We start from the raw sequence: 27,065 nt of genomic DNA on the forward strand, positions 1-27,065 counted from the left end.
CCACCCAAATTTATTTTGGATGATTGCTGCCTTTGCACAACATGCTCAAAATTTCCAAAATGAAATTTAAAAGAAGTTAGTGGACAGCACAGTCTAATCAGGTTTAGATGAATCTTGAGTGCAAAGTGTTGTAAAGTGGGTGCCACACATGCACAATAACCACTTCTCACATACTGCACATTTTAACATACACAAGGCTTCTTCTGTGTAAATATTTAGACTGGCAGATAAAAGCAGTTCTGCCACTGAGTGAATAATAAAAGCTACTCATCTCCAGTTGTATACACTTACTGGTCACGACAAAACTAAATTGTTTACCAAGTCAGCACACTGGCTACTGAGGTACCATGTTATTCCCTACAGTTAGGATAAGAAACATCTGAATTTTTATGCCATTCATGCCCTGATAAATCAAGAGGGACTCATCAGGCTGCCCACCAAGCGGAAGCCATTTGTTTAAGTAAAGAAGGCAGATGAAGCGAAATACTGTATGGAAAGGGACCCAACAGCTTCTTCAGTGAAATGCCAGAGCCTGCCTAAAGAAACTCACCTTTAGTTCAGGCCCTGACAGTTTCTTGGTTTTATTAATAAAATGCTTCTTATTGCCGTATGGTTTGATTAAAAGAAAATCTCTAGTCAGGGATCTAAAACATGTTCTACCTCTGCTTAAAGCAAAGCACATCTGTTAAGTGCTTTCCTGAAACATTACCCAGTGAAAGTGTGCTTCAGGTGTTGAATTGTCATGGAACCGTGACAAGCTGATGAAACTTTGTGGAGCTGCAGAACCAAGCTCTTTATACATCATTTGCTTATTTATTGTTTTCACACTTCCCCATTCAAGAAATTTTCCTTTTGTGACCACCTCTTTCATTACAACGCTTTTGGAAGCACTCCATTGCATACTTTTCAGACTTATGAGATAAACACGTAAGACTGAAAAAGAGTTGCCTATTTCAAGCTTCATATACAATGCATACACACATTTATTAATAAAAACTTGTCTAAACATCTATTTGTTCTTTGGACCAACTCCAGCCTCCCTAGGTGACTGTAACATGTCTTATAAACCTTTCATGAAAGATTTAAAACATAGTACTTCAAGACAAAAAAAGGAGCATGAATACATTAAAACATCATCGACAGAGACAGAAGGGGGAAAACAAAGAGACATCCCATGCCAAAATCACTGCTGGCACAGGTTAGCAGTGTCCTCTTGAAGTCTGCTTTCTGCCTTCTTGCACGAGTTCTTTTATCTCATGGTCTTAAAAGTGAGATGCAAAGCCAAGAGGAAATTCCATGTATGCCCCCAAATACGGGTCATACACTAAAATCCTTCTTCTTAAGAAGGGAACCGATTAGCACACAGCCTATTTCAGCTCTCTGTCCTATCAAGACTTTCTGTGCACAGGCACCTGTAAAATAGGGGTAACAGTATTTCTCTACCTCAGAAAATTGCTACAAGAACAAATGCATTTATGGTTACCTGGACCACAGTCACAGCAATAAGGGCTACCTCAGTACCTAAAATACAGCCTTGACTCCTTCTGCTGATCCCTGTGAACAGAGCAGGTAGTAGACAAGAACTATCAAGAGGAGCAATGGTAATGGAGGGGGTTTTGACACTATATGGTAGTGGCTGATTCAGTTCAGCAGAATTAAGTTTTGCAATAAAAACTCCTTAAGATTTTTTTTTCATAAGGGATCAAAACAACTCAGCTTAATGGATTGTAAAAGAATGACCTGAACTGTATCCCATTACTCAACAGAACAGGTAGTTTCAGAATCTGTCCACATCTCATGATGGTCCACTTAAATTCATATACAAACATGCATACTGGTTGTACCAGGGAAAAAAACCAGCAAGTCATTTCCAGCCTCAGTTTCCATTTCTGTGTTCTGTGATACTGGCCACATACCACAGACGAATGAAATACTACGGCAATAACTCACACAATCCGTATTAAGTTTCCTCACCTGTGATGTAAGAAGAATGATACAGTGTGTTAACAGGCAGAAATCTGTTACTTACTGCATCAAAGCTCACCTGTAATCCATGGATTTCATAAAGATATTACGGGCTATCATCACGAAAAGAGAAGATCTTAATTCCTAAATTTGAATCCCCTGTCTTTCACTGAGCTATTACAAACAAATTCCTCAAAACTTTCAAGGTAAAGTGAAGCAAGAAGTTTCAGCTACAGAAACGTAGTGCAAAGGTTCAGTTTGGCACTGCAACATTATGGACAGACAAGAATTTATGGTAAACTCAGTTTAGATTTGGAAAAAAGAATCCTATAATTGAACCAATATTGTCAAATGTATTGCATACTATTGTAACTTCACAGTAATCAAAATCAGACATCAAGGTTTCTATAGAAGCAGCAATCACAGATTGCAGTAAAGTATACCACTCAAGGGAAAAAAATTGCATTTTGGCAATTTCATAGTCAAGTGTTCCTTATGCTCCTCCAACAGTCATTTGTCAGAAATTTTCCTGTTTAAAAGGTGTATATTGTTTCTCCTCAGTCCTCGTGAGACTTCTCTGCAATGACTTTGCATTCATACTGAAAAACAGAAGTTGACAAAATTAATAATATTGATTTACATAACTAATGAAAAAGACTGCTATGAGGGGGATTTTTCTACAAAATGGGTGATAACATATCTTAGCTTACACTTCACCCAGGTAACCTTTGTCTCCCTAAGTTCTGTGCACACACTGTTGGCTGCAGTCTCTGTCTCTTTCAGCAACAGAAAGAGCAGTTCAGACTTAGGGGATGGGATAGCCTGACTTCTCCCCAAACACGGGAGCTCTTATTTACCTCTTGGTCCTGAAAGGACTAGAAGTATGCAACTAAGAGTGTACAGAGCAAAGTCATGGGCTGTGCTCTGAGTAACAGTACTAATGACTCACCAACTAGATCAAAAAGCAACAATTACTGATTTCTGCCTTACTGCACATCCGCAAGTCAAACAGCTGGTCGGTATATACGAAGGAAGGAATGACACGTAGATTTAAACTTTCAACTAGAAGGCAATCGACGCCCCCCCCCTCCAGACTTACCATTGCCAGTTGCCTGCCAATATTGCCCATAGTTATTCCACCAGCAAAAAATATACATGGCAACCAGGAACGAACATATAGGAAATCCGGAGATGTGTATCTGGAAAAGAACATATGTTTTTGAGCTCAACGTTGTACAATACATAGAGTCATCCAATCACATGAGACAAATCCACAAATTTAAATATTAGGACACTTCAATTCAAAAAGACACATACTATAGAAATCTAATTACTTCCAGCAAATAACAAAGGAGGCTTCTTATTGATTATTATCAGATTTGTTCAACTAAAAAAAAAGCATGTTACACTGCTGGTAAGGTGGCAATTTTATTGAAATGAACAACTTTAACTAAAAGTCTCACTTAAAAAATACATAAAAACTTTTATGAACAGTCCAATTTATATTACGCTCAAAATTAAGTGCTGGCAGCTTTGGAAATCATGTCAAATTCTACCCTTTCGATTATTCTGATTTTATGTTACAGCTTCAGAAGACTATCATTTAACCTTAAAGGAGTAAATACTTACTGATAAACTCCATTGTAGACCAGAAGTTGTGACACCAATGTGGCCAGGAAAGCAATTCCTACTCCAAGACCAAAGCCACTTCGTGATCTATCAAATGTCCACCACAGACCAATTGACAGGGCTGCTAATGTGAGAGACAACTGGATATTGTTGGCAAAATCCACCTTCTGTGTTGATTGTTAAGGATAAGCTTGGAAGTATCATATACAAGTGTAAAGCAGTTTTCTTCATTTCTGTTTATATTTTGGCAAAACAGAAAAAAATACCATAAAAAAAAATACAGCACTAGCTGTATCAGCTATCACACGGCTATCTGGTATATAAAGAAATAAGCCACCTGAGTGTTGCCAATGTATCAGGAGACTAAAAACTTATGATACTTCTTCACGTTTTTAAGGTCTTAGCACTGTGTAAGAGCGAAGAGACTATGCACCTGCCAGACACTGCAGCCATTTTATACAGACAAACAATGCACACGTTACTCTTCAGAGTAAGGACATCCCATCTTTACCTAATCCTTTATTATGCTAAGCATGAAATCTTAAATTTAGCATCAGACTCCTCCAAATGACAGGGATTTACTGAAAAAAAGGTATTTCTCACTCTTACTCAATTGCAATTTTGCAATTTAAATGCTAGTTTACATTCAGCTAAACATTAAAAATGTTAATGTTTTCTATAAAACAAAATGTAAACAATATTACTGTGAAAGTATTAATGTAAACCAACATTGAAAATCAGTTTTGTCAACTTGGTGATAAAAGTGTAAAGTTACTCCACATATCCTTGTAGCGTTTCACATTCTTCAAAATGCTTTGGAAATACTAACTCATACTCGCTACTCCTGTCCAAAACAGATTATTAAAAAGGAGACTGTCAAGTTTCATAAGCCTGAAAGCAAATTTATGGGATGACAACATAAAAACACTGCCCTATTTTCTCACAAAGACCTGGAGAGAGACCTGGATGAAATGAGAAAGAAGTTCAGCTAAGTGAAATAAATAATTACAGGATAAAAATCGATAGCATCAGAAAAAATGTCAAACAAGAGCAAAAACCACACCAAATATGGCAATACGCAGAATGGATAATAAGCTGAAAAGAAAGCAGTCTGGAGAGCTGTCAAGAAGGTAATACAGACGGTACATTAATGATGTCCTGGAATACGTGTAACAGCTGTTAGAAAACTGCAAGAAGGTTTGCTGTAAATAATCTGACCCATGCAGAGAGAAGCTGTCAATTCTCTCGTACTTTTTAAAAGCAGCGAAGTTGCATGTGCTTACACAACACGTACAGTCCAGGTCAATGAGAACCACAGGACCAGATTAATGCATCTTTGCCAAGGTCAGCAAGGTTTGCGAGGGACAGTGGGAATGACTCTGAACCTTGGCAGCTCCAGCTCATCCGCCCATACTGGACAGGACAGCTGGTGGGAACAAAACCAAACAACTACAAAACCCATCCAAGGGCCAAGCCACCTCCGTAAGAATTCAGCCAGCTCTCACAACTTTCGCTTAACTTGCCTTCTTTTCCTGGAAATGAGAAGATTCAGTAGCATGCCATCTTAGCACGGTTTCTGCAAACCATGTTGGAGCTGACACTGAAGGAGGTGAGAGTTCCTGAGATGATCAACTTTCTTTCTAGTTAGTTTACAAGAACCCAATTTTCACAGGCAGATCCTGGTTTTACCTGACAGAGGAGGCACTAGGCATGACTACACAAAACCACTAAGACTCACAGCACTGCCAGTAAGGTGTGCCAGTCCACATGAAAAGCACCCTGTCGCCCAGCATGTCCCCAGCTGCCTCAGAGGGAAGGGATGCCAATTTTGAGCACACTTGTGCAAGGATGTATCTGAATAGCTACACAATGAGGAGGAGTGTAGGGTACTGCAACACGCTGACTTACTTCTAATTTTTCTTACGGAATGACCACAGGAATGGTAACTACTCTTTCAGCATCAAGGCACCATTTGCAGAATGGGATAACAACGTTTACTTTCTTTGTGTAGTCCTGGGTATTACCTGGTCCCGAGTTTTCTGCATTCTTTGCAAAGTGCATGTGCTTCACTGATGACCTCGAGACTGGGCTTCAACCTCTTATTAAGTGTTAAAAGGACATCAACCCTTGGAATGTCTTAAAGCACTTTTCCATAACACCTACCACATAAATATTTCCCTGCACTTACTTTAATTATTCAAAGAAAATAAAGACTATAAGACAAAGCCCTATATTGAGACATCTCTAATGAAAAGATTTTTCAGAACGAAAGGAAGGGAGACTTACCACCTCCAATAGTGCTGCGACAGTTTAACACTAATAAATATTCTGCATTTCCCTTGCAAGAATGCTGCACGTTATATCTTTAATGACAACTCACTATGACTGACTATGTGAGCTTTGTTTTAGTGGAAACCCATTTGTTATTGCCAATTTCATTAGAATATAGGATACAGCGCTGGCATGATTTATTCCCACAAAGACTGCTACACATCGCATTACACTGGACCATTCTCTCTTAAATTTATGTGGCTCTCCCAGATGTCTGTCCATGCATGGGTACAATAATCCAATCACAGCTGTGGAGACAGGAAAGAAAAAAGGCCCAGAAGTTAGAGCACTGGCAATATTTAACTAAAATACAGACTATCTAGACTTTGACAAATATTGTTACTACTAAAACAGATCTTTTAAGGATAAATAGCACAAAACATGCATTGTAAAAAAAGAGGAGTTTCAAACAATTTCATTATTTGAAAAAGTCCTGTAAAATTTCAGCAGCATCTTCAACCACTGCAGCACTGACCTGGCAGAAGTAGCAAAACAGAGACAATCTGAACTAAGGGTGGAAAATGAAAGAGCTCTGCACCCTACCAAAATCTGCAGTCTCACACTGTAGTTCAAAAAGAGCAGTAATAGCTTGCAGGCTGGCACTTTTCAAAATCCCACATATCAAACATACATGTTTCAATAAATGCAAAACAAACACACCACAGTAAGGGTTGAGTGTGGTTTGTAACATCAGTATTTTATGTCTTCTTTTGTTGTTGTTACAAGCAGTTTTTGCTTGGATAACGTTTTTCTCTTCTTCAATGCTACTATAAAGGCTTACACAGAAGAGGGGAAGGCAAGAGTCTTCGGTAGCTGTTGAACAGAGAAAGCAAACAGGACTTTCAACCCCAGGGAACTGCTATGGTCTTTGAACACTTCTTCATAAATGTGTTCTCCACTGCAATTACAGCTAAAAAGACTGTCACCAACACCACTGAGGAATGCCACTGCTGCTTAAAGTTACACCGGTGCTGCATGAATGGGGCAGAGCCTGCATCACGGGTACAGACTCCAGTGCCCTCAGTCTGGCATGCTGTTGGAGGTATGTTATGGCAAATGCTCCTTATTCTGCCAGAGGGGAAACTGATGTCCAGCATCCAGGAAAATACATCACCAGTAAAGCTGGAGAGGGAAAAAAACTCCCTGAGCAATTTTCTTGCCAAAGGCACTGGGCCAAACTGATGACTAATAACAGTGATGGATGAATGGACTTCTCTGAAAGCAGCCTTGATCACCACTGATTATAAGCACGCAAAATACCTTTATTCTGTTCATAATTATGAACCCTACTGCACAGAAATGTTCGTGTCAATTCCAGGAAGGCTGTGCAAGTACAAATGGTAAGAAAATGGGTGAATTATCAGCATTTAGCACAGAGGTTCCCTGTATGTATGCAAGAAGAGAAGATAAGGAAAGAAAATGGGGAAGACTGATAGTGTAAAAGAAAGAACACGAACACCTCAACAGGGGTCACTCCTGCTGGGAAAAGCCAATTAAGGCAGTAATATCTTTAAATCAGGTGGCTTAAAATCAAGCAGTGCAAATGCCTAGCAAGTGACTGACTACACTTTACAAGCCATATCGTCTTTCCATCAAAATCACCACCCCATCAGAACCAGAAAGTCCCACAAGTTTCTTCTGAGATGACAGCAAGATCGGCTTCCCCACATGCAGCTGCAGACAGCGTTCTCGGACAACCCAAGAGAGCGTAAGGTGCAGCCTGATGCAAACAGTTGACAGTGCAAACCTCGCCATGAACATTGCAAACCTCATGCGTTGCTTTATGCAATTCTGTCATTTCAACGCCCACTACTCCATATATATAAAAGATCAAACCTTTACCAGACATGTTTGTCGAGACAATCAGTTTAAAGTATAAAAGAAAAATGCAGCAAATGCGGGATACAAATGAAAAACTAATCAACAATCTCAGCAAGACAACAGAAATAGGACTAAGACAACTAGCAGATAAGGCAGGTATGTAACTGCCACCATAACATGCCAAACACATTTCCAAAGGGGAAGAAAACTGACATATTCAGAGAGATATTTGGAGGGCTTCCTTTCAAATCAAGCTCCTTTATGACACCTGGGGTGTAGTATTTCAACAAGGTGTCAAAAAGAAAGCAATTAGACTAGGAAAAAAATAGACTTAAATATTATCATTAGCAAAACAGTGATGCCAACTCAAAAGCTAGTTTATTGACTCATATTAATATCCAGAAACATGAGCTTCTCAATCTTATTAAAACTGACCTCTAGGAAGATATCGCCTTTACTGTAAAGGTTTGCTAAAGCAGAATCCTCCAGTACCAGCTGCTAAGAATATTCCCTTCGTAAAGCCTAAAACTAACCCATAGGATCAGTGATCTTCAGAGCCAAGTAGAAAGCCAAATTCCATCAGGCTTGTAACACAGAAGATGCCTTGATACTTGAAGATGAAAGAAGAAGAAAAAGGGATATTTCTTACCACCTACAGTAGACATCTCACTTAAGCTAGCTAAACACACAAAAGCTTCAACTCCCTACGTGGTCGTGGGAGAAATGGAGCATGTTCACATCATCCGACTTGATAGATGAATCTAACCGAAGTGCTCTGTTATGCAACGTGCCTCTACAACTGCAAACTGCGTGCCTGGCCTCAACTCTCTGAGACAGTCAGGTCTCCCGGCTTTACGGAGTTAAAGCTATACTTCGAACTGGAATGAGAAACAAATGGAAAGCTGGACCACAAAAGGGAGCGTTACTCAGGGTATTTGTTCAAAACAAGGTACTGTGTGCTGCACAATCTGACATTTCCAGGGTATCTTCAAGGGCTGCCTGTAGAGCACACTCCTGTAATCCAGCCTCAAGGTTACAAGTGGCACCACCTTCTAAAGTCTGTTAAACTTGTACTCTGACACAGCAGAAAAAGCAAAGGTTATGCTCTGCTAACAATATTACAGTAAAACAAGTTAGCCGACCAACAATTTCTGGACACATACATGCATATTTGTATAGACACAGGGCAATCAGGATAGTAATAGCTCAAAAAGGGCAGTGATGTTGGAAGAGAAATTTTTATCTTCCACACCTTTCGTATAATTTTTTTGTAACTATATAACTACCTATATCCACCCTTTCATCTCCACTCCAGGCATACATACATGACTGAACTTACCTGATGCTGTGCCACAGCAAGGTGGTACCCACCAAGCTGAGGAGAAGATGCTTGTGATCACATCAGGGGGGAAGAGAGTAACGTTTCTCTGGATCTGAAGCAAGTTTAATACTAAGGCGAGAAATACGCCAATAAAAAACAGCACTATACCACGAATTACCAAATTCATGCCATGACTGGTTACAGATGAAATGTATGGGCCACACTTTTTTGGTAATGTTGGCATTGCGTCATTTTCTGCCATGACTTCTTATATTCTCAGAGACATCCAACAGGCTGACTGAGGAGGATTCACTTGCAATCAGTATTTTGATTCTCCTCAATTAGGAGATACCCAAACCCTGAAAAATAATTAAAAAAGGGTGAAAAATGCAGACATAAGAAACATTAAATATATTTCTCTTAAATACATTGGAGATTGGGTTAAAAAATAATGGCCATTATATTTTTCTGAGGCAGCAATTAGTCATCTGAGAGCAGAACCAGCCACAGCTGCAAAAATGCCTTACAAAGAAAACAGGTTTTACAAATAGCTTGGCCTACTAGGAGACAGAGGAGGAGGAAACATGTAGGATGGGACAGCTAGCAATGTGAAACCACAGAGAAAAGCTGAAGAAATGAAACCAATACCAGATAGAGGAAAGGCTTGCTTTGCAGTAACAATAAATTGTTTTTCTCCCCTCCTTTAAGCAACAACCGGAGATTATGTAATTCAGAAGCAAGTAAACACAGCCCTTAGTTTCAAGTCAGCCACAGAGGTTCACAGATCTCTCTTCTTGAAGAGGCGCCAGAAAACATTTCTCAACTGGAAAGTGAAATCTGAGAAATATTTTTCAGGATGGAGTCAGAACTTCAGCAATCCCACAGCGCATCCACTTTTGTATCCCCAGATAAGAGCAAACAACTCAGCAAACCAGAGAAGTAATCTCAACAGAGAGAAATATTTACCGAAGTAACACACTTTTGGTGAAAACTGCCATACATTACTACAAACTGTAACTGTAATCAGGCACAAAAGAACCTGAGAGTGAAGGGAAAGGGAGCTTCCTCTGCCTGTGCCCTAGGTAGCGTCCTACATGAGTAACTCTGCCGGCACTACAGGAATGGTAGAGTTCCCATCCTGATCACGCTTTTTAAAAAAACCTGTCCATCAAGAGTCTTGTTATACATGGATTCAGTACCACATTCATGTATAACATCGATTTTGATTGACAGCTTAGCCACCTGGAACTTAAGAAAAAAAGCCCTGACATTGTTTTTAAATTTGAAACTGCCAACTGGTGGCGGCTTTTGTTAACTCTTACTTATGGCCACGTGGGCACAAGGGGAGCCAAACCAGCGCATCCATCCCCCTTCCTCCCCAGCTTCAGCATATCCCAGGGAAGCTCTCTAAACATGCAGCAGCAGCGCAGAGGATGCAGCATTCACTTTTGCTGTCTGAAAGCCAAAAGGGAAGTTAAATATTCCAGGCTAGTTGAGATACTACAGGTAAGTGCACAGAAGATGCGATGCCACGCCGTGGCATCCTCCATCCCTCAGAAAAAGTTCCAGGAGGCAAAACAAAAGAAAAAAAAAAAAGTTCTGATCACATGTAACTTCCCACTTGCAGTTCAGGGAGGCAGCAGAGTCCTCCTAAGAATACAGGATCTCTTCTACACGGCCAATTCTCCGTGTTATTTGTAATCATGAACACGTCTTAGGGGGAAAGAGGGCAACCACAGTGTCTGCCTTCTTAAGTCAGCTTCCTGAGTCACACTGAACAGATGTCTGCATCAAGGCTGGCACTGGCACTGCAACACACTTCCCTCAAGCAAAAAGGAGGTGCTCCAGACTTTTTTTTTTTTTTCCCCTCCTCCAAATGGCATGGCAGTGGAGCTTGGATAATACATTTAGCCTCCAGGAAAGAAAGCACAGAGTCACAAATACATGACTACTTCAGCTGGGAGTCTCCCCTGTACCTGGGGCCTTCGCCCACCAGATGATTACAGGAACTTCCAGAATTTACAGAAGTCTTGTCAATGCACGGCATTGGAGACTGTAGGTCCCAATTACAAACTCTGCAGGAATACCGTATCTAATGGGTGCTTTTAAACTGTTACATCCCTTCTTAGCTTTAGCTTGCCTAGGAAAAAAAGCTAAACTCTTGACTCTCCGCTTACTTCACCATCCCAACAGCTCCTGGCACTTTCTGAAGTCTGCATATCCCCCCCTTTTTTTTTTTCAATGCAAGACCAGAGCTGATGTACACAATCCCAGATTCGTCTCTCACAGCCTTGTACAAGAAAGTTCACGCTTCTGCGTCTCTCTCTAAATGAACTCTTCTGCTGCACACCAAGGATCACAATTTCTTTTTTCACTGTCATAAAGCAATTGCTCACCTCCTGTGATCCACTACTACATTCAAGCCTCTCTTCTTTCCTGTTACTTAACTCCTTGTTCCTTGATACCAGCCCCAAACCTTGCGTGCTGAATTTCAGCCCATAGGTATTATTTAGTGTGACATTCAACATCACTCCGTTCTTCCTGTAGGTTATCTCGGTCCTCTTTGGCCCTGCAAATGGATCCCAGCTTTGAGTCATCAGCAAACACTATTACTGCATCCTACTTTGTGCACCAAGGTCATCAACTAAAATACTGAGCGAGATCAGCTCAAGTCCCTGTCTTTGATGAAATCTAGTAACAATTTTCCCACAGCCATTATTTCCCCATTTTATCCTCTCTTGATATCTCCCTCTAACAAGACTGTTTATGGTATTTGAAGAATTACAATAATCTCCAACTTAATTAAGAATCATCAACTGTCCCACATAGCAATACTGATGTAAACACTGATCGGATCTTACTTCTTCCCCTCCTCCCCCGAAATGCTGGTGATCAAATAAAAGGCCAATTTTATTCTGGCATAAACCAGTTTCAGAATGTAAAACCTGCATTTACCCAACTTCCATTTATTTAATACATAATTTGGCAAATATATTTAATTGTGAAGTGTTATCGAAACATAACAGGATTTTGCTATGCAAGGAAATCACTTACTGCTTTTATACAACCACTACAGCTGCAAGTCATTCAAGGCACCAGCAACAGATTTTTAGTACAAGGTAAGCAGCCTGACCACAGCAAGGGCACTTGAGCGGGTATACGTTGGTGAATGTTGATAACAAGCAACACAAGGTCCCAAATCAGCATGATGCAGTAATTTCCATCCTCTTCTCACCCCACACATATTATTCCTATTTGTTTTATCCCAGTTTCCAAATTTTCACCACTCATTGGCTCCGAGACCTTCTGGCACGCCACATAGCAATAGGGGAAAGAGCAAGGTGACCAACACTCATGTAAAGATTCTTCAGAGCCTTGGACAGCCTGGGCTTGTGATGCTCAGGCATGGCAAAAGTATTTACTATCATCGCCTTTCATGAAAATGGAAATTAAGATCTCTAAAGAAGACATCGCCTCCTTCTTCTGGACTGGGATGCCAGCGTGCCTGCAGACAGAGGAGGGGATGCCTCTCCTTTTAAGCCTTGTATTTTACTAAGGGCTTCCACTCAGATGGTAAGAGTTCACATACTGAAGCAACACTACTTCTGAGCCTTCATCTCTTGGGAACGCATATTCAAAACTGTAACACCACACGGAAATCGACAGGCGTGGCAGTCCCACAAAGTCTCAGCTGCACTTCCCCTCCTCGGTGGCACACAGCTTCAACCCAAGCTTTTTTACATACCATGCGAGAGCATTATATACGATTCGCAAGGCAACCACGCGATGTCTGGCGTTGCACAAAAAGTTAACGAGTAAATTATCACCCTAGACGTCTTTAAAACACTTAGTCACTTAACTGTCTTCTAATTAGAAGATCCGTCCCGCAAGTGCTCCTCGGTGCTCTTCATGCTCGCGAAGAGCCTTCTGCTGTGTGCGATTCACAACTTCCGACGCGATACAGACACATTAGGAACAACGCCGTGTAGCGGGGGCCAAGAAAGAAGATTTATTTAAGCAACACCGCGCGGGAGATGGCAAAAAACGGTGAAACCACAAGAAACCATCTGCCTTCTGTGAGGCCATGCCAAAAGCAAACCACCCCCCTTCCCCGGGCACCGGGCGAGGCGGCTCTCCCGGCCGGTCCGCCCCGGCTCCGAGGAGCCCCATCCAGCCACCCGGGCACCAAGGCGCTCGCTTCAGGCCGGCGTTTCGGCACCTCCGGCCCAGGCCGGGCCCGTTAAGCAACGCCGGCGGAGGGGCCGCGGGCCCGGCCGCGCAGGGCCCCGCCTGCCCGGGGGAAGCCTCGCCGGGCAGAAGGTTTAACCGCTACCCGAGGGGACGGCTCCCGCCGTCCTCCCCCTCTCTCACCCGCTGCGCCCGGCCACGGCGGGCAGCGGCCGCCGCCGCGGCCTCCCCCGCCGGCAGAGGCAGCCGGGCCGCCCGCCGCTTGCGCCGCGCCCCCAGCAGCCCGGGCCGCGGCGGGGCCCGGTGCCACCCCCGCCCCGAGGCAGGGCTCCGGCGGCGGCGAGCGCTCGGCCGCCCGCCGGGAGGACGAAGACGGGGCCGGGGGCCGCCGGGGGCCGCCGCTGCCCGGCCCGGCCCGGCCCCCGCGCCTGGCGCAGCCCCATCCCGCCCCCGCACCCCCTGCGCCGACCCGCCCGTCCCCGCCGCACGGGAGCCGCCGCAGCCCCGGGACTCACTCGGCCTCCGCCATCTTCTCCCTCCCCGCGCCAGTCCCCGCCCCGCGCAGCCTCCGCAGCGCCCCGCCGGGCCGAGCCGCTGACAGGGGCGGCCGCGGGGCGGGCTGCGCCGGGGCCGGGGCCGGGGCGGGGGCCGGGGCCGGGGCCGGGGCCGGGGCCAGGCCGCGTCCCCCGGGGCCGGCCCTGCCCTCGGGAGCCGGCCTGCGACCCCCGCCGCGGCGGTGCGGAATGAGCCGTCAAGACGTGCCGGTCGAAAGGCTAGATGGAGTAACTCAGGGAAACTTCAGCGGAGGCCTCTTCGATGGGCACCAGGCCGCCCTTCCCTCGGAACGGGGGTCGTTACCCAAATGAAGGCGTGCACGCCCTTCGGGTTTCTGTGCCATGCTGGTGCTTCCAGCCGGGTTGCGGTGTAGGGTTGTGTGATGTCCCCGCTACACGGTCCAGTCACAGAAAAGGTGAAATGCTGGTTTCCCAGCGCAAACTGCCTGAGCCCGGCTCCCCTGAGCACCGCGTCCTGCAAGGACTTTCACATGTGCCTAACTTCGTCGATTGGGGCAAAAATGGCACAGCTCGTTACTCCAGAAACCACATTTTCATCACCAGTCTGGGGCCTCTCGGGGATAACGAACAATGCGAAGCAGAAAGCAATTTGGCATAACCTGTCTTAACGAGTAGCAAAGGCATCGCAATAAAAAAATGCCATTTATGTGGAGAGGGATATAGGACACTAATGCTGTTCTATTCACTTACGTGTTATATACGTATTCATTACAACATTATATTCGTTATTATTCTTCTATTAATGAACTATTTCCTTTCTCATTGCACCGATAATGAATACAGTTTATTAAAAATACTTGCCCATTGCATTCCCCCAAGCTTAGTATTTCACTGCAAAGACTTTGATAGAGCTTCCCGTACTGCGAGGTCTGCAGTGATTCTGTGCAGATCCTGTTATGATTCCCAGAATAAGGATTGGATAGGATGGAATTTGTTACTGTGTTTACTAGAGTGGCATCTTTAGTGATAACCGTGGTTTCTTCGTGCTGGTATGTTGTGAACAACAGTGTCACCAAACGTATAAACTCAGAGGAGAGTATATGGGTCTATAATAGACATATTAAGAATAGAAAAGGGAGAGATTTACAGCAGCAGAAACCCATTGTGGTTTAGATGAGCACTAAATGAATTTTCAAATCATTCAACTTTGGTTTTCATCACACAGAAACAAAGTCTTTTTATTCTCAGTAATTCCTACTGAGCTGCTTGCCCTGTCTGTGGTTTAGATAGTTACGTTGCTCTGCTTGAACTCCAAATTTTGGATTGAGAAAGACAAAATGGCTTTTTTAATCAAATAAAATAGCTTTCCCTAATGTCAGATCAACGCCTTTGGCCAGCCGCATGTCTGAAGCAGAGCAAAGTGCCCTATCTCTTTGTGCCTTAAAGACCAGACCGTTTCTTCTGAAAGCAGAAACGTTGTGAACATAAAGTGTGTGCATTAGAGAGGAAAGTGTGGCATAAGTAGAGGGATACTGTGAATGACTGCTGGATCTTTCCTTCTCTAGACATGTGTATATATAGTCAAGTAACGATTTGCCTGTAAATAAATTCAGATTAGTTATAGTCAGGTCTGCTGCTGTGTTCAGTACTATACAACAGCTTAACTCCTACAAAAAGTAAACATCATATGAGAAATATTAGCTATATTAGTAGAGGGGTATTAAGGCTAATATGTGAGAAAATAAATAACCAGTGTTGGTGTAAATCAGTGCATCTCCAAGGACTTCATTGGCCTTGCCAATTTACACCAGCTGAAGACTTGGTCCTTACACCCATCTGGTTATCCTTGAGGGTACAACGTCCTGTTGCACAAAAATGGGAGGGACATGAGGGAAAAGCATAGGAGAACATATCTGAATGGGAAATTGTCAAAATAAATACATCAGCAAATAGTTTTGCAGACAAAGGAGACGGACATATGACCTGCAGAGAAATGTCACTTGCTCCAACTTTGGAATTGCTATGAAACATCATGGGAGAAGCATCTTTTTTGGAAGGCAACACGGAGTTGTTTCATGGCACTGGCTGCAGAACAAGACGATACAGAACATTCTGGATTTAGTTTCGGGACATAAATATTGCTCTGGATATGATAAATCTGGCAATGAAAAATTCAGCAAAGTTCATACAAAGCAGAGGAGCCTAGAGCAGCCACATACCTACAGAAAAAGTAGATTTGTTCTCATGTCCATAACAGTGGCTTTTTAAAAGTTTTATTTTGTAAAGGCCTTCATAGCTGCCTGATACACTGGTTGAATGAGCCAAGGCCAGTCAGCTTAGCTGAAGGTGTGTCCATAGCAGGACAATAAAGAAGAGTGAGAAGACGATGGACGGATGGGTGGATGGATGGATGGACGGATGAGAAAGAGAGACAGTAAGAGAGTAGGTAGAAAAACCTAACCTGAGTCTTTCTGTGGTGATCCATGGTAAAATGACCAGGTGTTTCTGGAACTATATGCGCGTGTAACTTGGAAAAAGCCTATGCATATGACAAGAAAAAGTCTTCTGTAGAAGTCTAGAGCTGATTCCTGGTAGGGCTTCCAGAGTTTATGCAGGTAAGGACAACATCAGGCCAAAGTTACTGTTCTTTCCCTAAGCATGCCTTTACTGTGTGGAGTAGTGGGGCAACCAGAGAGTGCATTCAGTACAAGAGGACCATCTGGGCAGGAGTCTTGTTCTCAGGGATTAGGCCAAGTTTGCTTTCCGCTAGGTGTATGAATGAATGTCAGTAGAGCTTTTCAAGCACGGTCTGGAGATCCTGAATGTCTATGGCATCCCTTTAGCAGGAGTTCTGAAGAAGCCTGTTTGTGAACTGTGGTGAAGGATGGCTGATGACCAACAGCAGTTTCGCAACAAGTAATGCCTCTCCCTTCCTCATTCCACATTTCAGACAACTACATCAAGTACTGCTGTTATTTGGAGTCTTCAGCTAGTGTTGTGAAAAAATACTGTAAATTACAGAATTTTCTTTATCAAAATATTCTTCAGGAATACAAATCCTTTTCAAAGCCTTCTTGAAAGTTCTCCATGCATACAGAAACTTCTGGAAGACCTTCAGAAATGAAGAATTACAGAACTGGGCACATTTTCTGCAAATGCCTTTAATTTCACCAGCTGAGACTGCTGTCTTACCTCTTTTACTATCTGCAAAAGAAGGCGTAGTAGCCATCCTAGTTAGCACGCAGCTGGGTCACAGGCAAAGATCAGCATGGCTGACAAGTCCTGCAACATATGGGGAGCTTGTTAGGCACAAAGAGGCAGTGTACTGTGAACTGGGGTCTTGGCAAGAACATAGCGAGCAGTGGATAAGTTCTATAAAATTGATTTTCCAATAGCGTTGGCATTTTAGAGAGGGAAGGAGAAAGAGGCAGTAGCGATGTGAAACCATCGGATCATAAGCATTCTTACATATGAAAAGGGCTTGTGCTTATCTCAGGTTAGCAACGGGATACACAATTCTAGGGCTGATATCAAAGGCATTTTTGTTTATTTATTTAGCCACTTGCAAAAGATGCTGGGTTGTCAGCTCCAGAGGCTAAAGTCCTTTCTTTATTTACCGAAAGGTGCTGCATGAACAAATGCAGCATGAGTTTCCCTATATCACTCTGCCAGTGTGGCTCAGCCCTGATCTAGTTTCCATACTCATTCAGTACTTGCTAAAATAGTTACCTAGGGAGTAAACACTGCCAACCACGGTCATGGTTTCTGAGATATGGAGTCCAGCCCAGTCAGAAGTTTGCCAAGATAACCTCATTGCATCCCATGCCAAAGAGCCACAAACAGCTGTAGTACTGAAGGACTATGACATTTAAATAAGATATTGAAAATGCAAGGTAATCATCATCATGTTAGAATACATCCAAATACGGGATTTAGAAATTAAAGACTTCCTACCGTATTTTTGTAGCGCCATACAATATGTAGATTCGATGGACAGACTAAATAGCTGGGACACCGAGCTTCATTGGGGCGTATTTTTTTCAGTGATAAATTCTGGTGGGAAGCAGGGACAGTATGGAGCCTGAAGATACACGGAGAATGTGTATGAATGCATTCCAATCCTAGGTGTGTGTGCATGTGACATAAGTGTGTCACTTGCTAAGAGTCAAAAAAAGGTCAGTGCAGATGAATAAGTTGATGTGAAAAGGGCAGGAAGGAGATTCATGTCAAATCAAGCTAAAAATAGGTGGCTGAATGGATGAGAAGAATGGCATAAGAAATGCAAACAGAAGAATCGCAGTGTCTGAGAAGGAAAGCGGCCTTGCACAGGAAGTTAAAATATTTTCTGAACTTGATTGAAAATATTTAAATACATGTGTCATTGAAGATAGAAGGAAGTGGGTTTTAATATTTAAGGTTTGGAGGTTCACAGTTTCTCTGCAGCCACGAAATTCAGATTCCCTCCCTCCCTCCCTTCCTTTTTCTACCTTTCTTCCTCTCTTTCTCTCTTTCTCTGTTTCTTCCTCCCTTTCCCTCTCTCCCTTTCAATCCATTTGTGGCATCTCAGATCCACAAGGAAGGAAAAGATTCTAGCAACTGCATTTGAAAAGCTCTTAACCCAGTATTACAAGGCTTGCCATGTAGTCATTGGCAAGCAATTGCAATGCCAATTGATTTGGCAATACTGTTGACTGAACTTATTTCAATTGGCATTAAATTTGTAGAGATGCAGAGCTTATATTTATGCCTACAAAAAATGTCAACAACTCATTTTAACTTATTTTGAGATAGGGCAATAACCCACCCCTATTTTGCTATTCACTGTACAAATACAGAGCACGAACCAGTCTACTCCTGCAGAGTTTACAGTCTAGAGAGAGCAGCAGATTCCTCTGCAGGTGGTAGAGAGAAATAGCACATATGGAGTGGTCCTTCTGCTCATTTGATGTATCTATTTTAAGTTTTAAAAATTGCCTTCTGGAGAAGGCTGTTTCTTTCCTTCACCTGTTGCATATGGAAAAGATGCCAAACTTCATAGACATCTAACTTTTAGGCCTCAGAATAAGGAGATAATGATGTTATCCTATGTAATTTTTTCAATAGCAGAGGTTATCTGGGTCAGCGTTGAGGAATGTTTATGTTACAACGAGTCTCAGGGATGGCTGTGTTGGACAGCAATCACTGCTGGCATTGACATTGCTGGGAAGGACACATTACAGAGCAGTTTGAAAAATGTCTGTTTTTCTTAGCCAACAGAAATTTGCAAATTTACAGTGACAATTCAAATACCAGAAGTTCTCGTTTGCAGCATTCAACTTCCTCTCAAATTTGACCTTTCCCTCAGAAAGCACGTGGTGCAAAATGCAAAAAAAAAAAAAAAAAAAAAAAAAAAAAAAAAGGGAACCAAGAGCTCACTTAGAAACACAGTTTTCCATTAAAAGCAGTTTTAATGAAATGTATTCCATCAGCCTTAGCTGCTTTTGACAGTAAGTGATTCAGGTACCTAAGCACAGGATCTTGGAAACACTTTAAGGCACCCAGGACACCTGCATTGAGCTGGGGATGTGACAGCCACGTGCAAGACCCTTACCTTCCTGAGGCTGTAGCTGCTGCCCCAGTGTCCTGGGGAAGGACACTCCAGGGCACCTGGAATAGCATTACACGCCCTCGGTTAGGCAATTAAGTCTCCGAACCTCTGCGATTTCAAACAATAAGCCGTCCCATCTGATATTGTTATTGATGGGCCGTCAGAGCCCGATAAAGGAGAGAGGGCAGCGGCATAGCGCTCTCCGGTCGCACCCTATACTCGTGACACTCTTTTGGTCCCTCCCGGTTATTTTACACCAGAGCGGCCAGAAAATTCCCGCGCTGGCAGCTCCACGCCGTGACCTCCAGCGAGCGCTGAGCAGCGGGTAGGTGCTAGAGCAAGAGGCACGTCGCAGCGCAGGCACCGGCAGCGGGAACCCTGCTCCGCTGGGAGCCCTCCTAGCGCCTGCCGTGCAGCCTCGGCAAGCTTGGCAAGCAAAAAGCGAAGTCTGGTGTTTGGCAACCTGATTGTGCAAGGAACACGGGGATAAACAGAGCGGTAGCTAGCAACCGGCTCCACATAGCTCTCCCTGAAGCTATAAAAAGACAGGAAGGATTAATAATTGTCTGAGTTAACGCTATTATTTCTTTGGAGTCGCAGAATCACAGAGGCAACGCTGGAGAGCCATATGCTGGAGAAGGAAAGAAGAGAGACCAACATCGTATAAAGTAACATAAATGGAATTTGCATTGTAGAGTTTTGGGGCCTGAGAGATCAAACTCCTTTTCTTCCTTCCTTATTATTTTACCGCATTGGTTATAATCTTTGTGAAAATACAAAGAATCGCCTCTTTCTTCTATAGTGACCCACCAGTTAGGGTCAGCAAAGAGTTGTTCGGCTGTCCTGGATTTCTGGGCTACTGCTTCAATTTGTCCTTTTCTAATGAAAGCAGGGGTCTAGCCGTATTGTGTAAGGTTTGATGTTACAAGCAGAACACGGGGTATGAACCGTCTGAACTTAAATTTTAATGTGATGGCAAATGGATCTGTTAACAGAATTAGTTATCTTCTACTATTTTTTAAGGTTTAATGAGGAAGGTTTAAGAAGGTTTAACGAGGACGATTTTTTTAATTCTTATGTCTTTTAATAGAGTTATTACAGACAAGGTGAATCAAAGTACCTAGGACTTTACATGTACTGAAAAATACGTACCAGGCTGCACTGCTGATGTGGATCACTGAACTACGACCAGTCTAAACTGGGCCCTGGATTTTGGCTTATCCCTTTACTCCTAGGCTACATATTTTACACCTGAATTTCTGCTGGTAAATTGTAAATTTACCCCAGTGAAGGATTTGGCCTTCACATTGCAGAGGGACAAATAAAATCTCAGTATTGTGTTTGTACTTGGATTGTTCCTAGTGGTTTTTTGTACCTTTTTTTTTTCCCTTCTTCTTTTTGCTCCAGTGATTCATTTATGAAAAAAGATGATGAGATTCAGGCTTCTGATGGTATTTCCATTACCCAGGAATTGAAGTACTCTGAGCAGGCCAGGACTTGCATAAAGATAAACACACGTACCCAAAGTGACCGCAAATACTTTAAATACAGAAAAATATTACAACTTGTGCCCGGTGCTACTTACCCAGTAGACCTTCTGCTGTGGATTTATGGCTGTTGTCACAATACTTTCTTCTCTGGCTTTTCTCGGAAGAAAGCTTTTTCAAGAACTAAATTAATTAAATTCACAGAGAGCGTTAAAGTAAAAATACTGTCCATACAGATACGCACATACATACATGCATATACGTATAATTAGCAATGAGTTCATATAGAGATTTGATCCAAATCCAGCAGATTAGATTATCTGATAATTAGTTCGTTTTGAGTTTGGATCTCCAGGGTAGGTGCCAGACTCCAAATAACAAAATTAGTTTGCAAAAGGGCACCAGCTTCTCAGCTGTTCACTGTCATTTTCTCAAATGTGCTTCCTGAGAGTCGTATGAAGATCTTCCATTCCAAATAAATTCAAAGCCATGTGTCAGTTGCCAAATATATTACAAAAAAAATAAGGGAATTTCATGCACTAGTCTTTTTGAGAGTAATCTGCTTGCACAATTTCTTGACTCAGCTCAATATTTTCCAGCATTTGTGGTGCAGCAGAATAAAGATCATGTTTTATTCTAGTTATGATATTTTAACTATATATTATTAGAGACTTTAGAAGTAGTTTGACATGCTTGTAACTAGAACATGGGCCAAAATGAGTAATGTTTTGTCATCAGTGAATTTCTGCTGCTTCAGAAAAAGTGATCTTACCTTCCTAACCAGCAATGATCTTACATCTTATATCTTCAGATGAAACTTGGTCTCTTGTGGCCGTGCTAGAAAAGTGATACATTTTCTATTTGCTCTATAAGCAGAAATTCAGTTGCCCTGGCTTTCTCTTTTGCTGCATAATAAATAAGGAGGGTTGTTCAAGTTTTATTTTTCCTATTCATAAATAAGAAATCTCATTCTCATTTGGTGTAGAGACGCTTCAGATGCTTTACTAACATTTTATTGTCTGCCCCAGTAACAAATACGCTGTCTATCCAGAAACACTGTGGCTTCCATTAGGCCGTTCTATTCATTTGATTCAAGTGGACAATAAAACATGCTGAATGACAGCGTGTCACTGATGACTATAGAGCCTTAAAGAAAAACCATTCCGCCTCCTGCCTTTTCATCGCTTTTCCTATATCTGAGTGTACCCCCCCTCCATTGTATTTTAATACAGGCATGGCCTTGTTGATATATTTCTATTAATTTTTAGTGATTAGCCCAGTGTAAAGCCTTGTCAGATAAAGCTGACTACATTATTTTTTCCAAAGGGGAAAGTGGGGACCGAGATCTCAAAGGTTAGTAAGTACCCTCCTGTTGGGAAATGTTGGTTAAATGTATTTTTGGTAAATTATTCTCCAGTACTTGGAAAACATTGGGAAACTGGGTGAAGTCCTTTAAACAAAAGTATGTATATATGTCCATCTGCTCTGGACATAGGTGGAAGAGATGACTGCGAATCAGTGCTAAAAATGGCTAGTCTGTGACTCATATTAGGAGTATGAATTGGTGGAATATCTGGTGTGGTAACAAAAGACATTTCTTCCGCTCAGGTTGGAGTTTACCATGTTGCAGAAGCCTGGTACGAAGCCAGCACCACTTACGTTCCCATTTGGCTGACACAATGCATAGGTCTCCTGTGCCGCATAGGGATGAGGTGTTATTTACATTTACTTTGGTTTTTTAGTCCTCCTAGTCAAGCAGAAGTGTAAATGACTGTAATTCTTGTCTCTGTTAACTAGATATGAAACTTCAGCAGCTTCTGCCTAACATATATCTGGTTTTCTGGAGTACGTCAGCGGTCCCTTATCCTGAGGGATCAACTGGACCTTCAGATGCCCTTCAGATATTAGATATCAATATGTGATTTTCAAGGTAACCCAGGAAACCCCAGGTAGGGGTTCTTTTTCCTGTTTATTGCATATTTCTTCTATGGGGAAGGAGTATTCCAAAGGGTATTGGAAATAGTCCCTCCCCTTTCTGAATGCTTACATCTTGTTCCTTAATTAGAGAGTGGCTAGAGGCTGCAGCTTGGATGCACTGGCCTTCTTTCAAGAAACTGGGTTTTGAAAACTTGGCCTCAAGCAATCGGCTAGGAGGGTTTTCACGTGTGCTTCTTCTAAGCTGGAAGACCTAACACCTTACTGCACACAGTGCTCCAGCGCACACATCCCTCACACTCTGAGTGATGTCCTGCCTCGTGTGCAGCTGTGCAGACCCCAGCCTTTACCTCGTGGAGGTACGATCTATGGGACTGCAAGCCCTTCGGGAGCGGTAGCATCTTTTCATTACGGGTTAGCGCAAGACGTAGCATAATTGTGACATCTAGAAGCCACTGCAACATTTCTAGGAGCGGGCTGTGAATCTCTGTTGTAATAAACCTTTGCTTACCCAAATGACTTCTGTGAAACCGGTGCTTGCGCTATGGACCATAACAAACAATAACGACAGAAATAATAATAATAACAACGCATTTCTGTGGCTGCCTCCCTCTTCTATTACATGGGAGACATTCAGGTATTACAAGGTGGATACAGTATAAAATATAGATGTATTGTATTGGGGAGTAATAATAATGGCAGCACACGCAACTAAAGAACTATCTTGGAGAGTGATGACAGTGTATGCTCAGAATGTTACATGTCTCCAACTCTTAAAATTACGTACGCTATTTACAACACCTCTTGGCTGAGTAGGGATTGATTTATGTTGCTCCATGTCCACCTAAATGTTAAATATGACGTCACGCAGTACTGCTCCATCTCTGGGTGAAGGTACAAGTGGAAAGACATACAGAACTTTATTCTGTGACATTCCCATCTATAGATATGTATGAATTGATAGAAATAACCTTTTGTAATACCCACAATTTTCTGTAGTTCTAATTTTTATTGTGCCTGCTGCCTGAAAGATGATAAGACATTCATAAATTCACACTCCAGTGGTTTGATAAATATATAACAGTCTGAAAAGGAGTTTCTTGGTGCAGTGCATGTTATTCATCAGGTCTCAGTTTTCCTTGGTTTTGGTCCTAAGGTTTATTCTTTTTTTTTTTTTTGTTTGTGTTTTTTAATTTGACATTTTTGGCTGACTTCTCTGATCCTTTTCCTACCAATAGCCACAAGCAAAAATAGCACTTGGGACAACTAAAACTAAATATGGTGTGATGAAAAATATTTTTATATACCTTTATTATATTATCTCTTATTTTCTATCTGACAAATGAGGAGGCGAGAATATTGTAAAATTATATTCTATAGCAGGCACAACGCTTATCAGTTATTTTCCTTTGACCTTCTGCCTTAGTAAATTAATTCACTTGAGCTGTTCGTACACTAGAACATTAGGGAAAAAATAATGTTAGCACTAGTGAATATAATCTCTGCAGGAAAGCTGGGCAATTATTCAATGGTCTAATCTTATCTCTTGTTTCATTTTTATATGGCAAGTCTACATTTAAAGTATTAGATATACTGTGCTTCTGCTCACTACCATCAAACCACAGTAAATAAATGCCGCTAAGTGCCACCATGAGTGAAGGAGCTTATAATGAGAAGTGTGAGTAGACATGTGCGCCATTCATCATTCTGTTCAGTCCGATATTGGGGTTCTTTTTATCAGCAGTATTCGAAGCAGTGTCATCACCTCTGGTATAAATCTTCTGTCAGTGTCTGTCGTCCCCGTGCCCTATTAAACTCATGCTCTCACATAATCACTGAATGACCTTTGGATGTCTTTCATTAACCTCTGACCTGAACCCCGCTGGCTTCTTGTTGGTAGGTAAATCTATAACATGACATTTGCTTATGACTCAACCTTTATCCTTGCTTAATAGTCGTGCCTTTCAATTTTTTTTTGTTCTGGAGCAAAAAGATAGTTACAATCTTAAAGCACAGCTTGGATTTCAAAGGTTGGAACACAATATTCACCAAAGTGTCTCCTAATGGACTTTCTAATATTTTTCCACTGCTGCTTACTGAATCTTATCAATTGTAAACTGATGCAGGATGTTAGCCTCCCAAATATTATTTTTGTTTCTGACAGAAGTTTGTTTTCTCTCAGATATTTTCTTCTTCCCGTGTTCCCCTAATCAGGGATTAGGGATTGATTAATTCAAGTTCAGTTGTGCAGCTGTGCCACAGCTTAGCCTAAAAATTCTGGTGCTGGAGATGAGGGTAGCTATTACACAGCAATAATAAAAATAATGCAAGATTTTGATCTCATGAGGATCAAGTGGGCTGGAGAGTAGTTACTCCAGTGCTCTATGTTGCCGATGTCTTACTGCAAAGCCTTGGTCAAGCTACTTGCTTTTTCTATGACTCATTTACCTCACTTGTAAAATGGGCCATGGTAAAACTGTACTCTGCAGAATAAAACATGAAAAATGGCTTCTATTTACCTCTTGTGTGCTTGGGAACCAGACTGATGCTCTTATTAACCCTGCTCAGCTAAGTGTGTGTACAGAGTTGAGAGCGTATTGAATTATATTTCTTCTCCTTCAGCCCTGCCTCCCCCCTGTGAATGTGCCCCTAATTACAGCTAACTATAATTAGTACCAATTAACTAAAATTCATAGCAGTTGCATTCCTGCAAACCCATTGATGAAAGGGGCTCTTGGCAGCGCACAGGAAAGTAAGCGGTTAGGATTTGTGCGGGCATTGGAAGTGGCGGGGATCGTGGAAAATTGCAGGACTGGCTGGTGCTCCCTTGGCAAGGGCTTGCAGGAATGGGCTCAGTCTCTGCAGGGAAATGTGGGAGACGAGATGGATATGGCACCGGGGGAAACGGGGGAACACAAAATGCAGGTATTAACTGAGGGAGGTTGTGGGGAGAGAACGGGGCAGGTGGGTTTGATGGGGGTCTGTCTGCAAGGTGCTATAGTCCTGATTCAGTCTTATCAGTGACCGCAGAAAAGAGCACGGGGCTTCCTGCGGGAGAATTAAAGGAAAAATCTGAGTGAATGTACGCGGAGCGGCTTTTGCATTTTCTGCTAAAGTGCTATAAATCATCCTGAAGTAATGTTAAAATAAGAAAAGGTTGGATGACATTATCTTCTCCTCAAGTTTATATATACCTTTAATAAGGGCGTTTTAGCAGACTTGTGTACTTATAAAAATTTCAGCTAGCTTGTTTAATGGCAACAGTGTCTCCTGAGCCATATAATGCACACACACTCATTAAATCCATGTCTTGATTTTGCTATGTAGAAAGCTAAAGCAAAATGCCATCAGCTTTTTCCTGAGTTTTTCTCTCTCCATTTCTTTTTACTGTGTTCAGGAATGGCAAGCAGGTTATACTTCTCTTTCCTGTTTCGGTATGAGGCTGTCTCCTCACAGCTGGAGGGCCCGTGTCTTCTCGGCTTGTGATCAAGCACCATCAAAATGGGGAAAAATTCAGGGCACTGGGAAGGGACAGATAAGCAGTTGGTCTCTTCTTTAACTTACTGTGGTTTGATATAGCATTCCTCCCTGTTTTTATCAGTGTTGTTCTTATTTCTCCTTTTTCTCTTCATTTTCTTCTGTGCTTGGGTATGTCTCTTGATATCAAAGGCAAAAAAAGCTAGTATTGATATTTTGCACTTCATAAAATATCTGGAGCAAGTTACATGGATAGCAAAGGAAACGGTAACAAACCGCAGATGTCAACACACGCCCAACCGTGGTGTTGGCTGACTGCCGTAACTCTTCTGCCTCTCCGGAAAAAGACGTTGTTCTGGGCATCAGCCACCTCCACTAGAAGGTGACAACACCACACGCGCTTGGGACCGGTGTCTTGTGATGACTCGGGCATCATCTGCAACAACATCAGCTTCCTTGTGGTGTCTGAACTGTGGATACAGGAGATGCCACAACGGGATGTGGCTGCAGCCCTTTGGCAGGGAGCAGAGATGACAGCGTTGGTGTCCGCTTCAGTCCTTAAAACCATCTTCCTCATTTTCAGGTCACCATGGAGAAATCTTCATGTCCTACAGATGCGGAACAACTGAGAATTCATTTCCTGACCCCAGGCTCATGACATGGATGGTACTGTCAAACGTAATACAACTTATGTGTGGATAGTTTGATAACGCTGATGCCTTTTATTCAACTTACATGTACTTTTTTTTATATCTTTTGTTAAATCACAATGAGAAAGGATAATGACAGGGTAAGGAAAGAAAAGATTT

The 27,065-nt window shown here is 42.4% G+C and overlaps 1 protein-coding gene across 4 annotated transcripts in view; it reads right to left on the reverse strand.

The window, feature by feature from the left end:
• INSIG2 (insulin induced gene 2) overlaps positions 1-13,852 on the reverse strand; it is a 14,566-nt gene extending 714 nt beyond the window's left edge. The window contains exons 1-7 of one of the 4 annotated variants that reach the window (XM_049813555.1): positions 13,771-13,817; positions 12,928-13,014; positions 9,086-9,426; positions 6,049-6,173; positions 3,595-3,761; positions 3,065-3,164; positions 1-2,564 (exon numbers count right to left, since the gene is read on the reverse strand). The exon at positions 1-2,564 is cut by the window's left edge and continues 714 nt beyond it. In XM_049813555.1, the coding sequence (XP_049669512.1) occupies positions 2,523-2,564; positions 3,065-3,164; positions 3,595-3,761; positions 6,049-6,173; positions 9,086-9,329 (678 nt within the window). In that variant the 5' untranslated portion in view covers positions 9,330-9,426; positions 12,928-13,014; positions 13,771-13,817 and the 3' untranslated portion in view covers positions 1-2,522. Of the gene's footprint in view, positions 2,565-3,064; positions 3,165-3,594; positions 3,762-6,048; positions 6,174-6,585; positions 8,096-9,085; positions 9,427-12,927; positions 13,015-13,438; positions 13,506-13,770 lie in introns of those variants that run through there. The other 3 variants (XM_049813554.1, XM_049813556.1, XM_049813558.1) reach the window with 3 other exon arrangements.
• Positions 13,853-27,065: the final 13,213 nt, after the last annotated feature.

Source organism: Accipiter gentilis, chromosome 1 (assembly GCF_929443795.1).
Source record: "Accipiter gentilis chromosome 1, bAccGen1.1, whole genome shotgun sequence".
NCBI classification, from domain to species: Eukaryota; Metazoa; Chordata; class Aves; order Accipitriformes; family Accipitridae; genus Astur; species Astur gentilis.